We start from the raw sequence: 18,834 nt of genomic DNA, 5'->3' as shown, positions 1-18,834 counted from the left end.
AGGATGACAAACACATGATTGGAAAAGTCTCAATTCAATGGGCGAAAGTAGATGGTCCAAACAAGGCAAAAAAACGGAAATGGGTCAACGATGGTGCAAACCCAAAAACCCCTTGTGAAAACTCAGGCTGTGTTAATTATGCATATGGAAGACATACTTATTAAAGGGAATCGGTAACAAGCAATAAAACACATTGTATTGAAGACACAACATTAAACTGCACGTCTCGTTTTTTTCAGTAGTCTGACTTTAGAGACCTATGTTAAACAAAAATCTAACCCTGCAAAGTTGCTACATGAAGGCTTTATGACTCAGCAGGCCAATAAGCAACTAGTAGCACAAGCCAGGACACTGCGCATTACCCACATCCTCCCCAGTTTCGGCAATATACTGAAATCTTTTTTAACCAATGTTAATTTCAACTATCAGCAAGGGAAACACTGAATCAATGTCAGTTTTTCAAACGCCCATCAAAGTAAGCTTGATAAATAGAGAACCCTATACACAGAAAGTATATTAAGGGTAACTGGCTACTCAATGGGGTGTGTTCTATAAATTGTAGCAAGATTTAGGTTCACTATTTTGCAAAAACCTGGTTTCAAATATCTTGAACAGAATTGCTGAGGGAACTGCTACCTCCCCAGTTGCTTTTCCTCCAATGTATTCTTTTAATTTTCTACATGCAAGCCTCTCCCTTTAAAGACATGCAATTACTGTTTAGGTTCCTGCTTCTTTAGGAAATACACTATTTAGCAAAATATCAAGTGCAAAGAGAAGAATCTATGTAATAACGCCAATAGAATATTTTGAGAAAAGCTGTAACTATGATAAACCTATGTGCAAACAATATGAAAAAACACATTGATGGAAATAAGCAAACATAAAAATAAAGTGCTTTGAAGCAGACGGACACCACCTAAGAGACCAACATTTCTCAAGGTATATACTACATAGTTTGACAACTTTTGGTATGTAAAGAGCGCCAAAAGATACATAGGATTTGTTGAATCCCATACAGACTTTAGAGCCCTGAAGAAGTCATATGTGGACGAAACACAATGGCTACTGGATTTTATCATTCATTTCATTGATGTAATTCTGATTGAGAAGATTATTTGATAAAGAACAAATAAAGAAAGAACATTTCGACACTTGAAGTTCTTACTGAATTACATAGAGACTGTGATCTTTGATGTTGGTGACTAAAAAAATTGTTGTTTGTATTTTTGAATTTTTCCATTTTGGAGTAGAGAGGGATTATACTCGTAGGTTCATTGCAAATTTGGAAATATTTTGTACATTTCTCGGAATATTAAAGTTGGCAGGTGCGGTTTCTCTTTGCCTCAACCCTTTAGTTCCGTGTAGAATAAAAATAAAGTGCAAAGATTGGAGTCTCAAAAATAAAAGCAACTGGGAAAACAGCCAACCAATCAAGAAGAAATAACATTGATTGATGCAGCATTGATTGTACTGATGGGGAGATAATATGAAGAAAGTGGGGTTGCTATTGCTGTGCACAAGGTGGCTACGTTTTGCGGAGAGAAGCATGCAGACAGCAAAGATGTGGAGGTCAGTGTGTGACGGAAGACCGGACTATAGATGAGTGGAGCTTGAATTAATATGTGGAGCTTATTCGAGTAAAGATTAGATGTAATTGTGAGTACACACTAGGAGCATGAGTAAAGCCCACATGTGTGTCAATAAAGACTAGGTTAGAGAGCGTGTTTGTAAGCAACTGTTGAGGACGACCAGAGTGCCGGTAAAAAGCATGACAGATCTTTTTGTTCAGTAGGATGATAATGTAAGCTCTTCAATGTTCATGTCCGCACTTACAGGGCTGAAGTAGCAAATATATGCACATCCTCAGCCACTCTCTGCACATGCACTCTTACATGTGTAGCCACTGTTTGAAGATCCTCAGACATGCTAATTGGATAGGGCGAAAGGGAGAATGGCCATTTATCCAATTTTAGTCGCGATCCTGGGAAGGTACAAAAGACGAGCATTACCGGAAAAGATGATCAGAGGAAGAGGTGTAGGAAGACCACAAGGGAAAAATACGACCATCTACTTTGATGTCCCCGGACAGTGTTTGTGAGCATCTGGAGGTTATTGGCATCTTGGTGATGCACATGATCCTCAAGATAAGTTCCTGCAAGGCTGAGCAGCACTTTCCAAGAGACAGTCCTGACTTAGATGATTTGTTTAAATATTCCTGTGGACGCCAATGCAGGGAACTGGCGCCACCAGTACTGAGAGTATTAGAGGCAGAAGTATAACACAGAACTGACAAGAAAACAAGTTACTTACCTGTAACTTTAGTTCCCCAGTATTGGTAACTTTCATAGATTCCCATGCTTTGTATCATTCCCCGTCGTCGGAATGGGAGTCTCAGTAACAAAAATACCATAGCTGTAGGTACAAAAGACAATGGAATAAGGCGTAGGCCTCATTACCTTTTGTAGCATATCACCCTCTTTGTGCAAAAGAGACCAAACTTTGGCCTCAGCCAATCAGAAGTGCCTCACCACTTAGAACCTTCCTGAAGGAACCTCAGAGCCTCAGATTTTCGTAGCCGTTGTGTACTGAAACACCACCTGTGCTGTAGGCTGAGCTTTCCCCGGGGAGGTGGGTGGGCGCATGGGAATCTATGAAAGTTACCAATACTGGGGAACTAAAGTTACAGGTAAGTAACTTGTTTTCTTACCCCAGTATCGGAACTTTCATAGATTCCCATGCTTTGTATCAGAGTAGTAAGCAGTTGGCAAGATAATCACATTTTGCATTGTAAATAATAGCAGTAAAGAACATGACATTAGATACAAAATGTGAAAAAATGGAAGGTGGGAAGAAAGGAAAGCTCACCATTAGTGGAAGAGGTTCCTCAGGACAGCCTGTCCCACTGCTGCATCATCCTGTTGCAGAGATTCCAAGCAGTAGTGCTTGGTAAAGGTGTGGACGCTGCTCCAGGTTGCAGCTCTGCAGATATCCTTAATTTGCACCCCTGCGAAGAGTGCTGTGGAGGAAGCCACAGATCTTGTGGAATGCGCTCGTATCTTTCCAGTCAGAGGTTTACCAGCAGCCCTGTGACAATGTAATATAGCGCTTGTGATCCACCTTGAAACACCCTGTTTGGATAGTGGAAGGCCTTTACTTGGTCCCCCGAAGGCCACAAACAGTTGAGAAGATTTTCTAAAATCTTTAGTACGTTGTAAATAAAGGCGAAAGGGAACCGGCATCGACCGAGTATCCACAGCAGAGGCGAGTCATTATCCGGACTGACGCCTGAGCACCACGCTGAGGGTGCACTGCGTGCATGGCCAATTGCTGCCTGCATTAAAAACCTCATACTCCGCCCGCACGAAGAGCGGTAAAGTACGGTTATCCGGCGGAAACAAAAACGGGACAAGTATTTCCCAATTAAAAAACCAACATTGCAACTGGATCCCGTTAAGGACCTCTGTGCCACTTCAACCCCTTGCTTGGCGTTTAGATCGTGAATTCCGCCAAACAAACCAAGGAGTGCATGAGACCTCCCACGTGAGGCTTCTCACCTCGAACAATAGAGGCTTTGTTACATTCAGGCATGTTTTCTTTTTATCTTTAAAGTCCTGATGATGATCCCATGCATTAAATGAGCAATAGGGATCGAAACGTCGACACCCAAAAGTGGGGTTACACTTACAATATTGTCAAATGAAAATGTGTATGCTCCGCTTCAGGTGACACTGTTAGTGATCTTTAATTTGTCTACAGTGCCCTGCTCTTGCTCCCTTCCTTTGCCTGAAAAAACACCCCTTTCACTCTATTCCTATTCTTCCTCTTTCCTCTTGGTACGGCACAGGCTTGTGTCATGCTAATTCGATTTGTATTGTATATTAGACATTGTGTCTTGAAAATAAATTCCTTTCCCGGCTGGGTCAGTAAACCTTAACCGTATAGTATTCCATTGTGTTCCTATACTGTATTGTATGTATGTTGAATAAGCTAAGCACCTTTGTTTCCTATAACGTAAATAAAACTTCAAGCATCGTTGCACATCCAACGAATGCAACGCTTTTTCCGCTGGTGTGGAAGGCTGAGGAAAAAATGTTTTCAGAATGACCGGTTCATTCAAATGGAAATCCGAGGGAACCTTTGGCATGAACCTAGGGTTAGTCCTCATGATGACAGTGTTCCTCTTGAATTGAAGGAAAGGTTCTTGAATGGTCAAGGGCTGTAACTCCCCTACACGCCAAGCCGACGTGAGAGCGAGGAGAAGAGCCAATTTCCACGAAAGATATTTGATGTCAGAACGATGGACTGGTTCAAAAGGGCCCTTCATGAGTTGAGAAAGGACCAGATTCAAATGCCATGTTGGAGGAGGCGGTCTCACCGGTGGATAGACCCTGAACAGGCCCTTAAGAAATTGCTTGATTATTCTCGAAGACCATAATGAAGGCCCAGATTCTGTCCTTCTGAATCGTGACAAAGCAGCCAAATGGACCTTAATTGATGAATGGGCTAGACCAGACTTGGCCAAGGACAGCAGGTAAGGGAGGACCTGATGAGGTTTGGAATTGAATGGATCAATGTGTTGCTGTCGACACCAACAACAGAATCTTTTCCACTTAAGGCGGTAAGTTTTGTTAGTTGAAGGGGCCCTTGCTTGGGACAGAACGTCTCTAACCTCCTTTGACAATGGCAGGTTCATAAATTCTCGCTGCTCAGGAGCCATGCAGCCAGGTGTAACGACTGAGGGTCTGGATGCAAAATCTGTCCTTCGGACATCGTGAGAAGATCCGGCAGAATCTGTAGAGGCAAGGGGGGAGCAATCAACAACAGATGGAGCTCCGTGAACCAGAACTGCCTCGGCCAAGCCGGGGCTATCAGGATCATCCTGCACGGTTCCACCTTGAGTTTCTTGATGAGTCGTGGTATCAGAGGAATGGGAGGAAAAGCGTAGACAAATGTCCTCGACCAGGCTATCGAAAGGGCATTTCCCAGAGAATTTGGATGGGGAAGCCTGCTTGCGTAAGACCGGCATTTCTTGTTGGTCGGAGTGGCAAACAGGTCGATGTCCGGTCTTCCCCACCGGCTGAAGACTTGTTCCAAGACTTCCTGATTCAACTCCCATTCGTGGCTGACCGAGGATGACCTGCTCAGTCGGTCGGCGTTTTCGTTTAGGACGCCAGGCAAGTGTTCTGCCATTAGAGACATCTTGTGTCGGATCGCCCATTCCCAAACCTGCTGGGCCTCTTGTGACAATGGGCGCGATCTGGTCCCTCCTTCCTTGTTCACATAGTGCATGGCCGTGGTGTTGTCCGTCCTGATAAGCACTTGTGAACCTTCCAGGCGAGGAAGAAACGCTTGCAGAGCCAGACGTATCGCCCTGAGTTCTAACAGGTTGATGTGGAGGCGTTTTTAACATAACATAAACATAACATGTGTATTTGTAAAGCGCACGTTCACCCAGAGGTCTCTTGGCGCTGAATAACAGATGTTCTTTGTTACCCAACTCAATGGTACTCATTTTATCGACCTCAGATGGATGAAAGGCTGAGTGGACCCGCCGGGATTTGAACCTGTGACCATGAGGTCGAACACAGGCCCCTGCAATGGATGCATTAGTCCATTGAGCCACCAGACCCGGCTAGGCTTTTCCTGGGGTGACCAATGACCACTGACATGTAGGTCCTGCAGCACTGATCCCCAACCCTCCAACGACGCGTCCGTCGTTATCACTTGTGGGGACGGGTCGCTTGCGAAGGATAGGCCTTGGGACAAGTTGTTTTGGTCTGTCCACCATAAGGCCGCATTCTTCATCTCCGGAGTGACAGCCACTCTGTCGTCGAAGGAACCGTGGACTTGCCGCCATTGATTGTCCAGTTGTTCCTGCAAGGGACGCATCCTCAGTCTGCAATGAGGGATCAGTGGAATACACGATGATATTACTCCCAGCAGAGACTTGTAGCGGCGAACTGAAAGAGACTTTCTTGTTTGTAAGTCTTGGGCCATCGTTTGTAATTTTTGCCTCCTTTCCAGAGTAGGAAATGCTCGTGAAAGCCTTGAGTCCAAGATGGCTCCCAGAAACCGGGCTCTTTTGGACGGGATCTGGCAAGATTTCTCGTCGTTTAGAGTGAGACCCAGGTTTTGAAATAAATTGGTACATGCTTGAACCGCCTGTTGCGCTGCTTCTCTGGACGGAGCTTTCAGTAACCAGTCGTCCAGATAGGGGAAGACTTGAAACTTGTGCCTTCGCAGGAAAGCTGCTACCGGAGCCAGCACCTTCGTGAATATTCTTGGGGCTGAGCGGAGTCCAAAGAGTAAAACCCTAAATTGGTAATGGCTCTTGGCTACTGTGAATCGCAGAAACCTTCTGTGCGCTGGGTGAATCGGAACGTGGAAATAGGCATCTTCGAGATCGAGTGTGGCCATGTAATCCCCCGGGCTGATCAGCTTCAAGATGTCCTGGAGGGACACCATCCTGAAGGACAGAGAAATGAGATAGGTGTTTAGCCCCCTGAGGTCTAAAATGGGGCGCCACATGTCGAGCGTTTTCTTCACCAGGAAGAACCTGGAATAAAATCCTTGGCCTCTTTGGTTCGATGGAACTGGTTCTATCGCCCCTTTTCGGAGCATTTGTTGAACTTCGAGCCGAAGGAGACGCTGGTGTTTTGAAAGAAGGAGTGGCTGCTGGGGGCTTGGGTGGCGGACCTTGAGTGAACTCTAAGGTATGCCCTTTCCGAATGATGTTGAGCACCCAACGGTCCGATGTTATTAGGGACCAGTTGTGAAGGTATTTGTTGACCCTTCCTCCAACTGATGACTTCCTGGAGGAGGGTCCAGTAGGAAGAGCCAGGAGGCCGCTATTGGCGCTTGGACGAATCTCGTCCTCGCGCCCCCTGCTTTCCTTTACCGTAAGGCCTAGAGTAGTTGGAAGACTGGCCCTGCCGCTGCTGGTAAGATTGACGGTGTTGCTGGGAACTGGATCCTGTGTTGGAATAACGTTGTTGTTGGAAGGATCCTCTATAAGTACCACCCCTGCCTCTGGAACCCTTGAAAGGAGACTTCCTGTACTGAAGTGTTCCTAAAGACCTAGCGGTCTCTGTGTCTTTTTTAATATCTTGAAGGGTGTCGTCAATAAGTTTGCCGAACAGCGCTTCTCCATCAAAGGGGAGATCCAATACTTTATTCTGGACCTCGGGTCGGAACCAAGTAGCTTTAAGCCACCCTTGGCGACGGTGTACTGCTGCTCCAGCCAGTGAACGAAATGCAGTAGTCGCAATATCCATTGCACAATCGATGATTTCCATCGACGTCGCTTCTCCCTCTTGCAAAACCTTCTTTGCTTCCGACATAGACTCAGGAGGCAGCTGGTCAAGGTACGGGGCGACATCGCACCAGAGTTGACGGTCGTACCTACCCAGGATCGCTAAGGCATTAGCTGCTCGCACTAGCAAACTTGCCATCGCTGAGAATCTTTTTCCCACGTTATCTAACCTCCGTCCTTCCTTGTCCGGAGGAGTTGTCAGCGGTGCTGAAGGGTTGCGCAATTTCCTCTGCGCTGCCTGCGAGATCACAGAGTCTGGTCTTGGATGACCTGTCAAGGCCGCTGGGGCATCATCGGTCGCTTTGTACTTTTTTTCGAGACGCGGTAGCACCGGCACCACCGTCGCCGGGTGTGTCATGGTCTTTACACCCTCTTTCCAAAGGTGATCCACGATAGGAATAGACCTGGCAGTCTTTCGAAAGGGTTCCTTAAAGTCATACAAGAAACAATCTGTGGTAACTTTAGGCATTGCTAATTTAAATCTTGCCGCCGCTCTCTCCATTAGCTGATGGAAACCCCCAATATCCGCTGGCGGGGAGTCCGCCGGGTCCGGATTTGGTGATGCGGGATTGCCAATAACGTATTAGTCATATTCCGTGTCGGGATTAGAGACATGATCCGACTGATGATCCTCATCCGAGGATTCATCAACATCATGAGACCCTGGCAATCCAGAGGAATCCTGTGGAACGGATGCTTGAGGCTGTGGAGAAGTTGGAGCCTAGAAAGTAGGTTACACCAATGACGCTTGAACCCTTGAAGGTGTAGCAGGCGTTGAAGTATTTGGCAAAGGTGTACTGGCCTTAGACTTATAGTCCTGTAGCATCCTATGTAGATCCTGCAGGAAAGATGTTGGCACTGAAACCATTTCCTGGTCAGTTTGCTGCTGCTGCTGCTGACTATGACCATGTTCCTCGTGGGTGTATTCGCCCTCTGAGTCAGTGTCCTGGCATTTGACAAATAGTTGTGAAGGACTATTGGCATAGCTATATGCATCTTGGTCATCTTCCTCTGATTGTCCCTCTTGAAGGAGCATTGTTGGTAACAGAGGGGGCACTGTCCTTGGAGAAGTCATCTCCGGCGTGATCCGAGTCACAGAAATGGTGATTCGCTTTTCTGTGGACAATATCGTGGGTTCCGTAGTCGACGGTTGTATATATGCCGTCGAGATAGGGGTCGTGGACGTCGTCGACGACGAAACCGTCGACACACCAGCCGTAGTCATAGTGACTGTAGTAGTAGTCGACGCCCTCGTCGACGAGACCGCAGTCGTCGACACCGTTGTCATCGCCGTCGACGGGGCTTTCGTCGTCGGCGGGGCTTTCGTCGTCGGCGGGGACGTGGACGGGGCCTTCGTCGTCGACTGGGTCTTAGACATCGACGGGGCCTTTGTCGTCGACTGGACTTTGGACGTCGACGGGGCTTTCGTCGTCGACGGCTCTTTCGTCGACACTTGGGAAGCTGGTACCTTCGTCGTCGGCGTCTTTAGTTTCTCCGTCGACGGTGAGGACTCCGCCGTCGACGGTCTCGACGTCGACGAACCTCCAGTCGACGGAGTCTTCGATGTTCTCGTCGACGGGTCTCCCGCTGTCGACGTCGTCGTCGAGGACTTAGAAGTCCTCTCAGAAGACTGGCATGAAGGTGTTTTGAAGGCTGTGGCAGTCTTCGCACCTGTAGACGGCGTAGAAGGTCCATCCCTCTCCTTTACACTTCCGTGAGGAGATTTGCTGGGACCTGGGCTCTCAGACTCACTGGGGGTCTTTTTTGAGGCCTTAGAAAATCTTCCCACAGAAGTAGAAGGGGAACCCCTACCCCTCTTCACTGACCTTCTAGTAGAAGCCATCGATCCAGCATCCTCACTGTCACTGGAGACAGTATCCTTCCTTGATTTAAGCTTTTGCAGCCATGTCAGGAGCCTACCCTCACGGTCCCGGAGGGTCTTGGCAGAAAAAGTGCGACAGATGGAACAGTCAGCAGCCTGGTGGTCAGGATAGAGGCAATAAATGCAGTCCTTATGCTTATCCTCCGCAAAAAGCCTTTTCTTGCCACAGGAGGAACAAGGCTTGAAAAGGGCTTTTTTCTTCTCAATTTCCGACATCCTGGAAGGCAGTAACAATCCTGAAGAGAATCTGAAAGATTCTGTAGAAAATCCAGTAGAAAAAACCTGAAGAAATCCTTTAGAAGAGTAGAAGTTGAGCAGAGCTCAAAGGAGACTCCCTAGCACAACGTGCAGTAAAAAATCTGAGGCTCTGAGGTTCCTTCAGGAAGGTTCTAAGTGGTGAGGCACTTCTGATTGGCTGAGGCCAAAGTTTGGTCTCTTTTGCACAAAGAGGGTGATATGCTACAAAAGGGAATGAGGCCTACGCCTTTTTCCATTGTCTTTTGTACCTACAGCTATGGTATTTTTGTTACCGAGACTCCCATTCAGACGACGGGGAATGATACAAAGCATGGAAATCTATGAAAGTTCCAATACTGGGGTAACAAGGCTTTACAAAACTCTGTCACGCAGTCTTCGTTCATTTCTCAAGCAGAGTTTCTAATAGCAATAGATCAAGCAAATAAGCAAGGGTAAACTAGTTTACAAATTGCAGTGATCCCTAAACCATTTCTAAATAAACCTCCCACGCCAACTTCTACTTGTAACAGTGTGATGCAATTCCTGTATTGAGAATGTGTTGTGTTGCATCAAAGGAGTACCGAGGTTCCATGCACCTAAAATACAAGATGGTGTCTCAGCTGGGCAAAGTGTGGCTCAATGATTAGAGCAGCAGACCCTGATGCAGAGGTCTAGCCCGGGACCAGGGTTCAATTCCCCACCTCGGCGGGTCTTGGGCTCAAAATTCCACTGACCTGATAATTCTCGCCTCGGTGCCTATTCCAATCATGGAGTCCCACTCTGCAACTCTGGGCAATAGCTTGCTTAATCTCCACAACGGCCCCCACAACGCTAAGTATGCCTGGCCTCCACCTTGGGGGTGTCCAGGAGTGAACGCCTCACAGGGAAAGCCAGGATGGGTTCCACAGCGGTATTCGTACAAGCGCCTTGAGACCCTTGAGGGTGAGTAGTGCGCTATACAAGTATCAATTTACAATTTACATTCTCTGTCACAGTTCAGCATAGGTTTTTCAGAAGGAAGGGACATAAGAAGGCCTCCAATCTTAAAGGAAAAGCATGTTACAGAATCAGTACAGCAACAAATGTGACAACGATACAGAGACGTTTAAAGGCATTGGCAGAGTGGGCACTGGCCCAGGGCTGCAGTGCTTCGGGGGGGGGGGGGGGCACTGATAGAGCCTGCTCGGCTTTGCACACAGTCCTACCCTGATGACCTTGAATTATTCTTAAACAGTTTGGTTGAAAATCTGTTTTCCTTTCATTTATTTTTAATGTGGATGATCTGTAGGACTCTAACAGACATTTTGCTTGTTTTTCAACAACATGCAACATACATAAAAAATAAGTTTATTTTAGGTCGGAACAGGACCTTCCATTTGAGGAAAGAGAGGGTGTCACAGAGATTATTTGCAATAATATTCATGAGGTGCTGCTTTATTACGATATTGAAACCACGTCACTATCACCGAGTATCAGCTGTAAACACACTTAGACTGTGGATCAGTGTTCCTCTGCCTGGTTACTGACCCTGCCACAAGGGCATACACGGCCTGCAATTTGATCATACATTCACAGCGGTTCTGAACAGGGCCATCAAAATCCTTAGGATGCCCCTGAAACACTATGCCAAAGCTAACAAATACTTTTGGTCCAGCATCGGGCTCATCGCAGCCCACCTCCCAACAGTGCACCCCGAGCAAAAAGGCTGACCCGGTCAAGACCCACCAACCTCTACCAGGTCCAGCAGCGCCGCTTCTGGGACCCTCCTCAGTGCAGAGACCACGGCGGGAAGACACTGGGGGTCAGACGGGCCTGCATCGGGAGGTGGCTACAAAAATCCAGGGCCTCCACAGAGATTCCAGGTCTTAATGGCTGCAGCACCCTGGAGGCGCCCACCCGCAGGAGGCACATAAACTGGGAGCTGTAAAAGTGGAAGAAGCGTGGAGTGCTGGCTGTGCTACAGTGCGCACCTACTCCGGCGCATGCGGTACTGCACGTCCCATTTGACAGCCATTTAAGAATCAGGCAACTCCCCTAGCGACAACGCAAGTAGCTTTAACAGAATTTAAACCCCAACCAAACACCCCTGGCTCCCCACTGAGACTAACGGAATCCATGTCTAGAACATTAGAGTCATATTCACCTTCACCGCAACAACTCCCAGTGAAGTCAACCACCCACAAAGGTGGCACCATCACTTCTACCCTTAAGACTACTAAACGCGAGAGTGGAAATGCGATAGGAAACGAGAGAAGGAAACACCCAGTTTTAACAAACAGTGCTGAGGGAATAGCGAACTGTGCAAGTACGACTGAACCCCCCACCAACCCCTTGACAGCTTCTGGCTGTCCTCCGTGGGCAAGGAACTGGTTAGTGGAGCTGGAGAACAAGATGAGAGCAATTGTAAAGGAAGAACTTGCACTCTTACTCAAACATTTAGATGTAGGGCAACATACTGTGTTGAGCAGTAAGGGCAACCCCCCTGGCACAACCCTCATTGTCTTAGGGAAGAGGCAAGATTGTAGCTCACAGACCGATAGCATAGCCAATTGTTCCACTGGCAAAAAGTGGCTCCAATCTCTGCTGCACTAGCAAGTGATGGAAGCGCAGAGGCCCGCACTGCCATGCCGTCTGCTAACCCTTCGACATACTCTGAAACATCTGGCAATTTTCCTCCACACGAGTCTAGGGTAATCTCCTGCCCTGCTCCTCCTAGGGAGGACTAGCACAGAAGAGGGCCTATCCATCCTGAGCAGAGGGGAGGCAGAGAAAGGCTATACCCAGCAGAGGCGGAGGACACAGGTCCAGCAACACCAACTATAAATCTACGCCCTGCCTCACTACCCTATGTCATTATTTTAACAGGGGTCCCTGAGTTCAACCATGGGCAGAAAGAATCACAGCTAGAGCTTAGGAACAAGCGTCTTGTTTGGCTAACCAGGCACAAGCAGTTCTCTAATGACAGGGCTGGGGAAATCTTAATGGTCCGAGGAGTGGGATGGGTGGGCAACAATCCAAATACAACCCAAGGACATTGTATAGTCATCAATTTTAGCAATCTCCTGACCGTACAAAATATTGCAGGTCAGTTTATTAGCACTCATGTACTGCACCCCGTAATCTGTGCCCATATTTTATTTAACTTTTTCTACCCAGGCAATCACATCATGTCCTGGACGCCAGCACTTAGGGCTCCAACAAACAGATTCCAGCCATTTAAAAATGCAGGTCAAATACTTAGACCTAATTTTAACATTACATTAGCAAACCGATACGGGCCGCTCGAGGAGGTGGATTGACTGGGGTTGCAAGGGGGCTTCAACCCCAATATAGGGACGGGGGGACCCAAGAAGGCAGTAGAGGTGAACTTCAGTGGGCCACTGACACAGCACACCCTCAGTAGCGAAGACCATGAATCAGGGGTACAGTTACCCTCACCTCCTGGAGGAGCCCTTAATTATCATGAGTTAGGCCCAGCCATGCCCAATAATTTTGCCTCTATTCTTATGGATATGGTAATTCCCAGCCCTGCCCCTACAATGGAGGAAGTAAAAGTTATCCCATTGGCATGGCCAGCTGTCATCTGTAGTTCTAACAACATCAGTCAGGATGCCTAAGGTGGTGTTACCTCCTCTCGCCATAAGCTAAGGATTCCGGACATGTGGTTGGGGGCTGAAATCTTCCCATTGTTTAAGAAAGGCTCACCCCTCTTGCCCTCTAACTACAGGCCGATTAGCCTCATAGACGTCACCCAGAAATTGTTAGCCAGGATCCTCCTTGAGCAACTCCATTTCTGGATGGAAGGCCATAAAGTCTTGAGCGTGTATCAGGCTGGATTTAGGAAGAATACCTCCACCATTGATCAGCTCTTCAGGCTCCAACTTTTATAGTGGAAGACGGTGTCAACAAAGGGTGGCAGTCTCTATTTGATATTCGTCGACCTCAAATCGGCCTTCGATCTGGTTCCCAGAGCCAAATTGTGGGAGGTTTTGGAGCAGCTGGGTATTCCGCCCTACCATGTTTCATTGTTCATGCAATTACATACAGGAAACTTTGCCCAAGTTAGGCATGGGAAATCAGGAGAACTGACCCCTGCTTCACAGTGAACAGAGGAGAGAGACAGGGGTGTGTATGGCCCCCCACTCAGTTTTGTCTGTTTATCAACGCCCTGGTGGCTCAATTAAATGAGGTGGCGGACAACAATGCCCCGAAGTTGGAGCAAGGCAGGATGCCAGCAATGATGTTCGCGGATGACACCTTGTTGTTGTCCAAATCTCCCATGGGCATCCAAAGGATCCTAGATACTTTCGCTATTTTGTAAAAATCGAGGGCTAGAGATTAATACCACAAAGACCAAATTCATGGTTTTTAAACCAGCCAAAACATCTCGCCCAAACCCCTCTCTAAAGGGCACCTTCCTAGAGGGGGTGACTGTCTTCGATTACCTTGGCGTCAGGCTGTCCAAAACATTTGAATGGGGCCCACAACTAGCCAAGACAGGCTTGAGGCTAGCGCAGCTGGCAGGGGGGAATAAGTAAATCTTATAGCAACTCCTTATACAAACCGCCAGGCCCTCTAGTTGAAATATATAAAGTGCAAGTGAGGAGTGCTGCAATGTATGGGGCTGAACTATGGGGCCACCGCCCTTCTGGCGGATTGGCCAAAACAGAAAACCAATTTATGAGAAAGCTCCTGGGCTTACTGCCTAGCACTCCCCTCATCCCGCCACGCCTGGATTTAGGAGTCAAACCAATTGCAGAAGAGATAGGTTTAAGACTACTGACCTTCTGGCGCAGACTGTGGGAAACTCCTGAATTGGCATCCTACCGAAATGAACTTAAGGGGGTCTTGGGTCTACTGGGGGTGGGAAAGTTGCCTTGGTTCAAGCACATCATAGAAACTTGTGCAAGAATAGGGATGCCCAACCTGTGGACTAATCCAGAGGTGTGTCCCTAACAATATCTCGACTGCAACTTGTCAGAGCCTATTGGGCACATAAATTAGTCGATCTGCAGATGAACACCAAACTCGGGCATCTAACGGCTGAATTTCTTAACATAAAAACCGAGTACCTCTTTGAGTCTTTTTTGGATGACATACAGCCTCCTATGGCAAGGAAGATGTATGTCCAGTTTAGAACAGGGACCCTCCCGGGCAATGCATTTGTGAATAACTGATCAAATGAGCCCTCTGTTGGTTGTCTGACTGCAACAGCCCTGACGAGACCGACATTCACGTTCTTTTTGCCCAGGCTAGAATTCTGCCAGATGGCCTTGGCTCATACCATTATGCAGAAACATGGGATGCACACAGTGTTTGGAGGTGTATAGAACGTTAAGATCTGATACACACTCTCCCTATAGTCTTTGCCATGTCTCGTTTCCTTAATTCCATGCTTGCCCGGGAGCACAAAGCATTTGCTTTTCTGCACTGACGCAAATCCATTTCAGGCCAACTGTCCGGTCCCAGTCGTAGTCCCTCAGGATAAAAAAAGAGGCTCACACTGACCCACTGCTGATTTAGCCATGGTGAGCTGTGCGGTGCTAGGAGCTGGAGGAGGCGAGGGGTCCGGGAGCGGCAGTAGATGCAGAGAGAGAGGTGGTGCGGGCGGAAGGGGCAGTGCTGTGATGTCAGGCATCGCGTGCATGTCAAATGTAAATGACTGCGCACTACTTTAACAAACACTTGCAATGCAATAGAACTCGCATTTAGGCGGGTCCTATTGCATTTAAACCAAGAGTGCGGGTGGGTAAAAAGGCAAGAACAGAAGGGGGCGGTATTGGGCCAAAAAGTCACAGCTTGCAGGAGGGAAGTGGGGAAGCCACAGGAACAAAAGAGTTTTAAAAGTAATGGGGCCATTAGCTCTGGAAGTATACATAGGACGACATGGCCATGAGGAGGAGGGACTAACAAGGCTAAAACCAATCGGAAGGCAGCATATAGGACCTAAGCCAATGTAAAAGGTGGTCCGGAGAGTGGGCGGAGCTTGCACGAAGCTGCCACACTATAGTGTATACTGCATGCCTGGCAAAGCAATGGCAGCGCATTCGGGCGCAACGCAAGGCGAGACCTAATGAAAAGAAAGCTTTTCATTTTACAATTTGAAACGCACCCAGTTTTCTTATAAGGTAAACGGGCTGTATTTTTAAAAAAAACATTGCTTTATTTAAAAGCAATCACAGACATGGTGGTCAGCTGATACCAGCAGGCCAGCATCCCTGTGATTCCCATTAGGGCGCAAACCGAGACCTAGGTCATGAATATTAATGAGAGAAGTCTATTTGCAACCCACAGGGAATCGCTAAATGTGTTTAACACACATCTGTACATCGCTGTTTGCGATTACCAACTAGCGAATCGCAAACATTCGCTACTTGGTAATCGAAAAACCTAGCATACATACATCTGGTCCTATATTACATGACTGCTTAATTCATAAAATGATTATCAAATAATTAATAATGACGAGTAGATCACATGAAATATTATACTTCAAAAGTCAGATTACTTAATTCGATTTTCGTTTTTTCAACGCCCTCCTAGCACGCATAACCATAACAAAATGTTAGGAAACTAAAAGTAAGAACAATTACTCTATAATCCATTGAGTTGAAATATTCAGACCAAAACAAAGAGCACAGGTTAAAGTTAATATTAATAAACCAGCAGAAAAGCATCCGAGAGTTGAGAAATCTTTGTATACCAATAAAGAGATCAAAATGATAATAAGGCCCAATGTGAAGAACGCAGCAAATTCTTGATAGATGACATCTGCATGATCCTGGACAGAAGTGATATAGCAGCATCATCCTCCTGGATCTCTCAGCAGCATTTGACACAGTCTATCCTCATCAAACCTTTACATGAAATAGGCAAAGGCCCGGCTCTTCATTGGATCTGCTCCTTCTTGCTAGAGATGACACAAGCTGTCAGCATGGCACGGTACTCAGAAGACCCCAAACTCATAAGTGAAGTGCCTCAAGGTTCGTCTCTCAGACCTACCCCTATTTAACCCATACATGATCCATCCCTCTGGCCAGTGTCATAAGTGCACACAACATCAACATCCTCTCCTAGGCTGACGGAGCAACACTCATACTCTCTGATAAGACCCCCAACACAAGGACCAAGTTCAGAGCCTGCATGAACAAAGTTGCCAAATTGATGAAGTCCAATTGTCTCAATCTCAGCAGCCACAAAGCGACAAAACAGAAGTAGTGATTTTCAAAAGAACACCTGTCAATTTGATAGCCGGCTCACCCTAAATCCACATCCACTCCCCATAATCTATGCCAGGAACTTCAAGATCGTCACGAACAACAAACTGAACATGGCTGTGGAAGTCAACACCATCATAGCAATCCTTTTTCACACCCTAAAGATGCTGAGGACAGTGTACAAATAGCTCCCAAGAAACACCAAAAAACCAGTCACCCATGGGCTTTCCACCAGCAAGCTGGACAACGAGACCACCCTCTACACCGCAAATCCCCAAGCAACTCACCAGAAGACTACAAACGATCCAGAACTCGGCAACCAGGCTCATTCTGAACCTCCTCCCTACTTGAGGTCTTTAGGAAGCTTAAGACCTGGCTTTTCAATTAACCCTCCCCTCGACCCCCACCCAAGCCAGGACTAGGCAAATATATTTGCTCTATGCCAGGATACGATCGCAAATAATAGTGCACTCTACAAAAACACAAACATAACATAACAAATTCCACAATATTTCGAATATGTACAGACTGTGGAGAGTAATTGGCAAAAGTATTGTTTCCACCAGTAATTAACACACCTTTTCTCAATAGCTGCTAGAGATATTTTTGACAATTAAAGGAAGGTGCACAGTATTAGAAGACTTCCCTATTATTACTGCAGCTACTGGTAATAAATGGAAAAGTTTCTGAGGCCTAGATCTTACAAAATATCCGGTGCCCCACATACTAACCATTTCCCCTTTAAGAAATACTTAGTAGAGATTATAAATAACGTTCTGAACTGAAGACTAATTTTATATCAAAGCTATAAACTATCATATTGGAATACTGTATAATTAATATTCAAGATGCGAAATGACCTCCATTAGGTATCTTATGAAAGTCATTAGTAGCATGCGCGTACCTAAATTATGCTTGTGCTAGAACATAAACACCTGCAACTAATGCTCCATTTGGCACCTTATTATAATTCGTTGATCACTATTAGACCTGACAGTACCAGTTTGACAAGAGCAAGACAAAGCTTCGGAACCCAAGATTAAGAAAATCAAGCACGGAGGGGGAGAGGATTAGGGAAATCAGGAGAAATAGTCTTCTTTACTGGGCACTGGGTCTTACTTTTTTACTCCACTGCCTTGGCAATTCGGAGAAGAATGTTCTGTTTCTTCTTGTGCAGCATTCACAGAGGAGCTCTCAATTTCTTCTTGTGCATCATTCACAGAGCAACTCTCAGTTTCTTCTTTGGCAGCATTCACAGAGGAACTCATGTTTTCTTCTTGAAAACTATTAGTTCTATGAATTTTGTCAGGTTCATCTTGAATGAGCTCATTGTCCAAATTATCAGCTTCTTGACTGACACTTGTTGATTCAACAACATTATCCATAGGTAAGGGTTCTTCACAAGACTAGAAAGAAAAGGACATTCAGAGAATGTTATTAAAATCCAAGTACAACATCATGGTTATATTCATTAACACTAACCCATTTACATCTAGTTAAACATTCACAGAATATGGCCTGCAAAGTGTCTGTTTCCAAAAACATTTATAACCATTGCTCGTCTAAACACATTTTCTGTCATTTTGTTTTAAAATGGCTACAGAATTAAATATCCTTCAACAAGCAGAATTGGCAAGGTATTTTATTTCTGCCATTTAAATTGGGAAAAAGAAGGAAAAAACAAGCTACTTACCTGTACACTGTGGTTCTCCAGTATTGTTATCTTTTATTGATTCACATGCATGAATCTTACCCGTTATCATGGTGGGAGTCTCACGTTAACAGAAGAAATAGCAGTAATAAAACATCACCAAAGACCTCCATAGAACAGAAAACTCACTTAAGTAACTTTTCAGCCTCATTTTTAAACATCCAAACTTCGACCATTCACAGCTGAGACCTCAGAGTTCCCTTCCCCACAGAGCCTCTATACCTCGGATTTCGAGCACAAGTGTACAAGGTACTTACCTTGGGTAACGGTGTATCTGGTAGAGACGATTCTAGCCGCAGATTTCTTAACGAAGAATTATCCCCAGGCGCGAGACTGGTTCCGGAAAATTTTCTGTGCCACAGCATTTCTGCGCACCGGGGGCGGTACCACGTGACTCCGCCCTGACGTCGTCCACGGGCTTGACGTCAGCCAGGTCACATAAGGCCCACCCCGGCGCGCTGACGTCAGCCTTCTT

At 46.4% G+C, this 18,834-nt stretch overlaps 1 protein-coding gene across 1 annotated transcript in view; it reads right to left on the bottom strand.

The window, feature by feature from the left end:
* Positions 1-18,834, bottom strand: part of DNAJC21 (DnaJ heat shock protein family (Hsp40) member C21) — a 210,439-nt gene that overhangs the window by 43,484 nt on the left and 148,121 nt on the right. The window contains exon 10 of the mRNA XM_086960516.1: positions 17,768-18,054. Coding sequence (XP_086816642.1) covers positions 17,768-18,054 — 287 coding nt within the window. The remainder of the gene's footprint in view (positions 1-17,767; positions 18,055-18,834) is intronic.

The sequence above is a fragment of the Lissotriton vulgaris genome, chromosome 3_1 (genome assembly GCF_964263255.1).
Source record: "Lissotriton vulgaris chromosome 3_1, aLisVul1.2, whole genome shotgun sequence".
NCBI classification, from domain to species: Eukaryota; Metazoa; Chordata; class Amphibia; order Caudata; family Salamandridae; genus Lissotriton; species Lissotriton vulgaris.
Note: the sequence above shows the minus strand (reverse complement) of the source record. Positions and strands in the feature narration are given on the sequence as shown.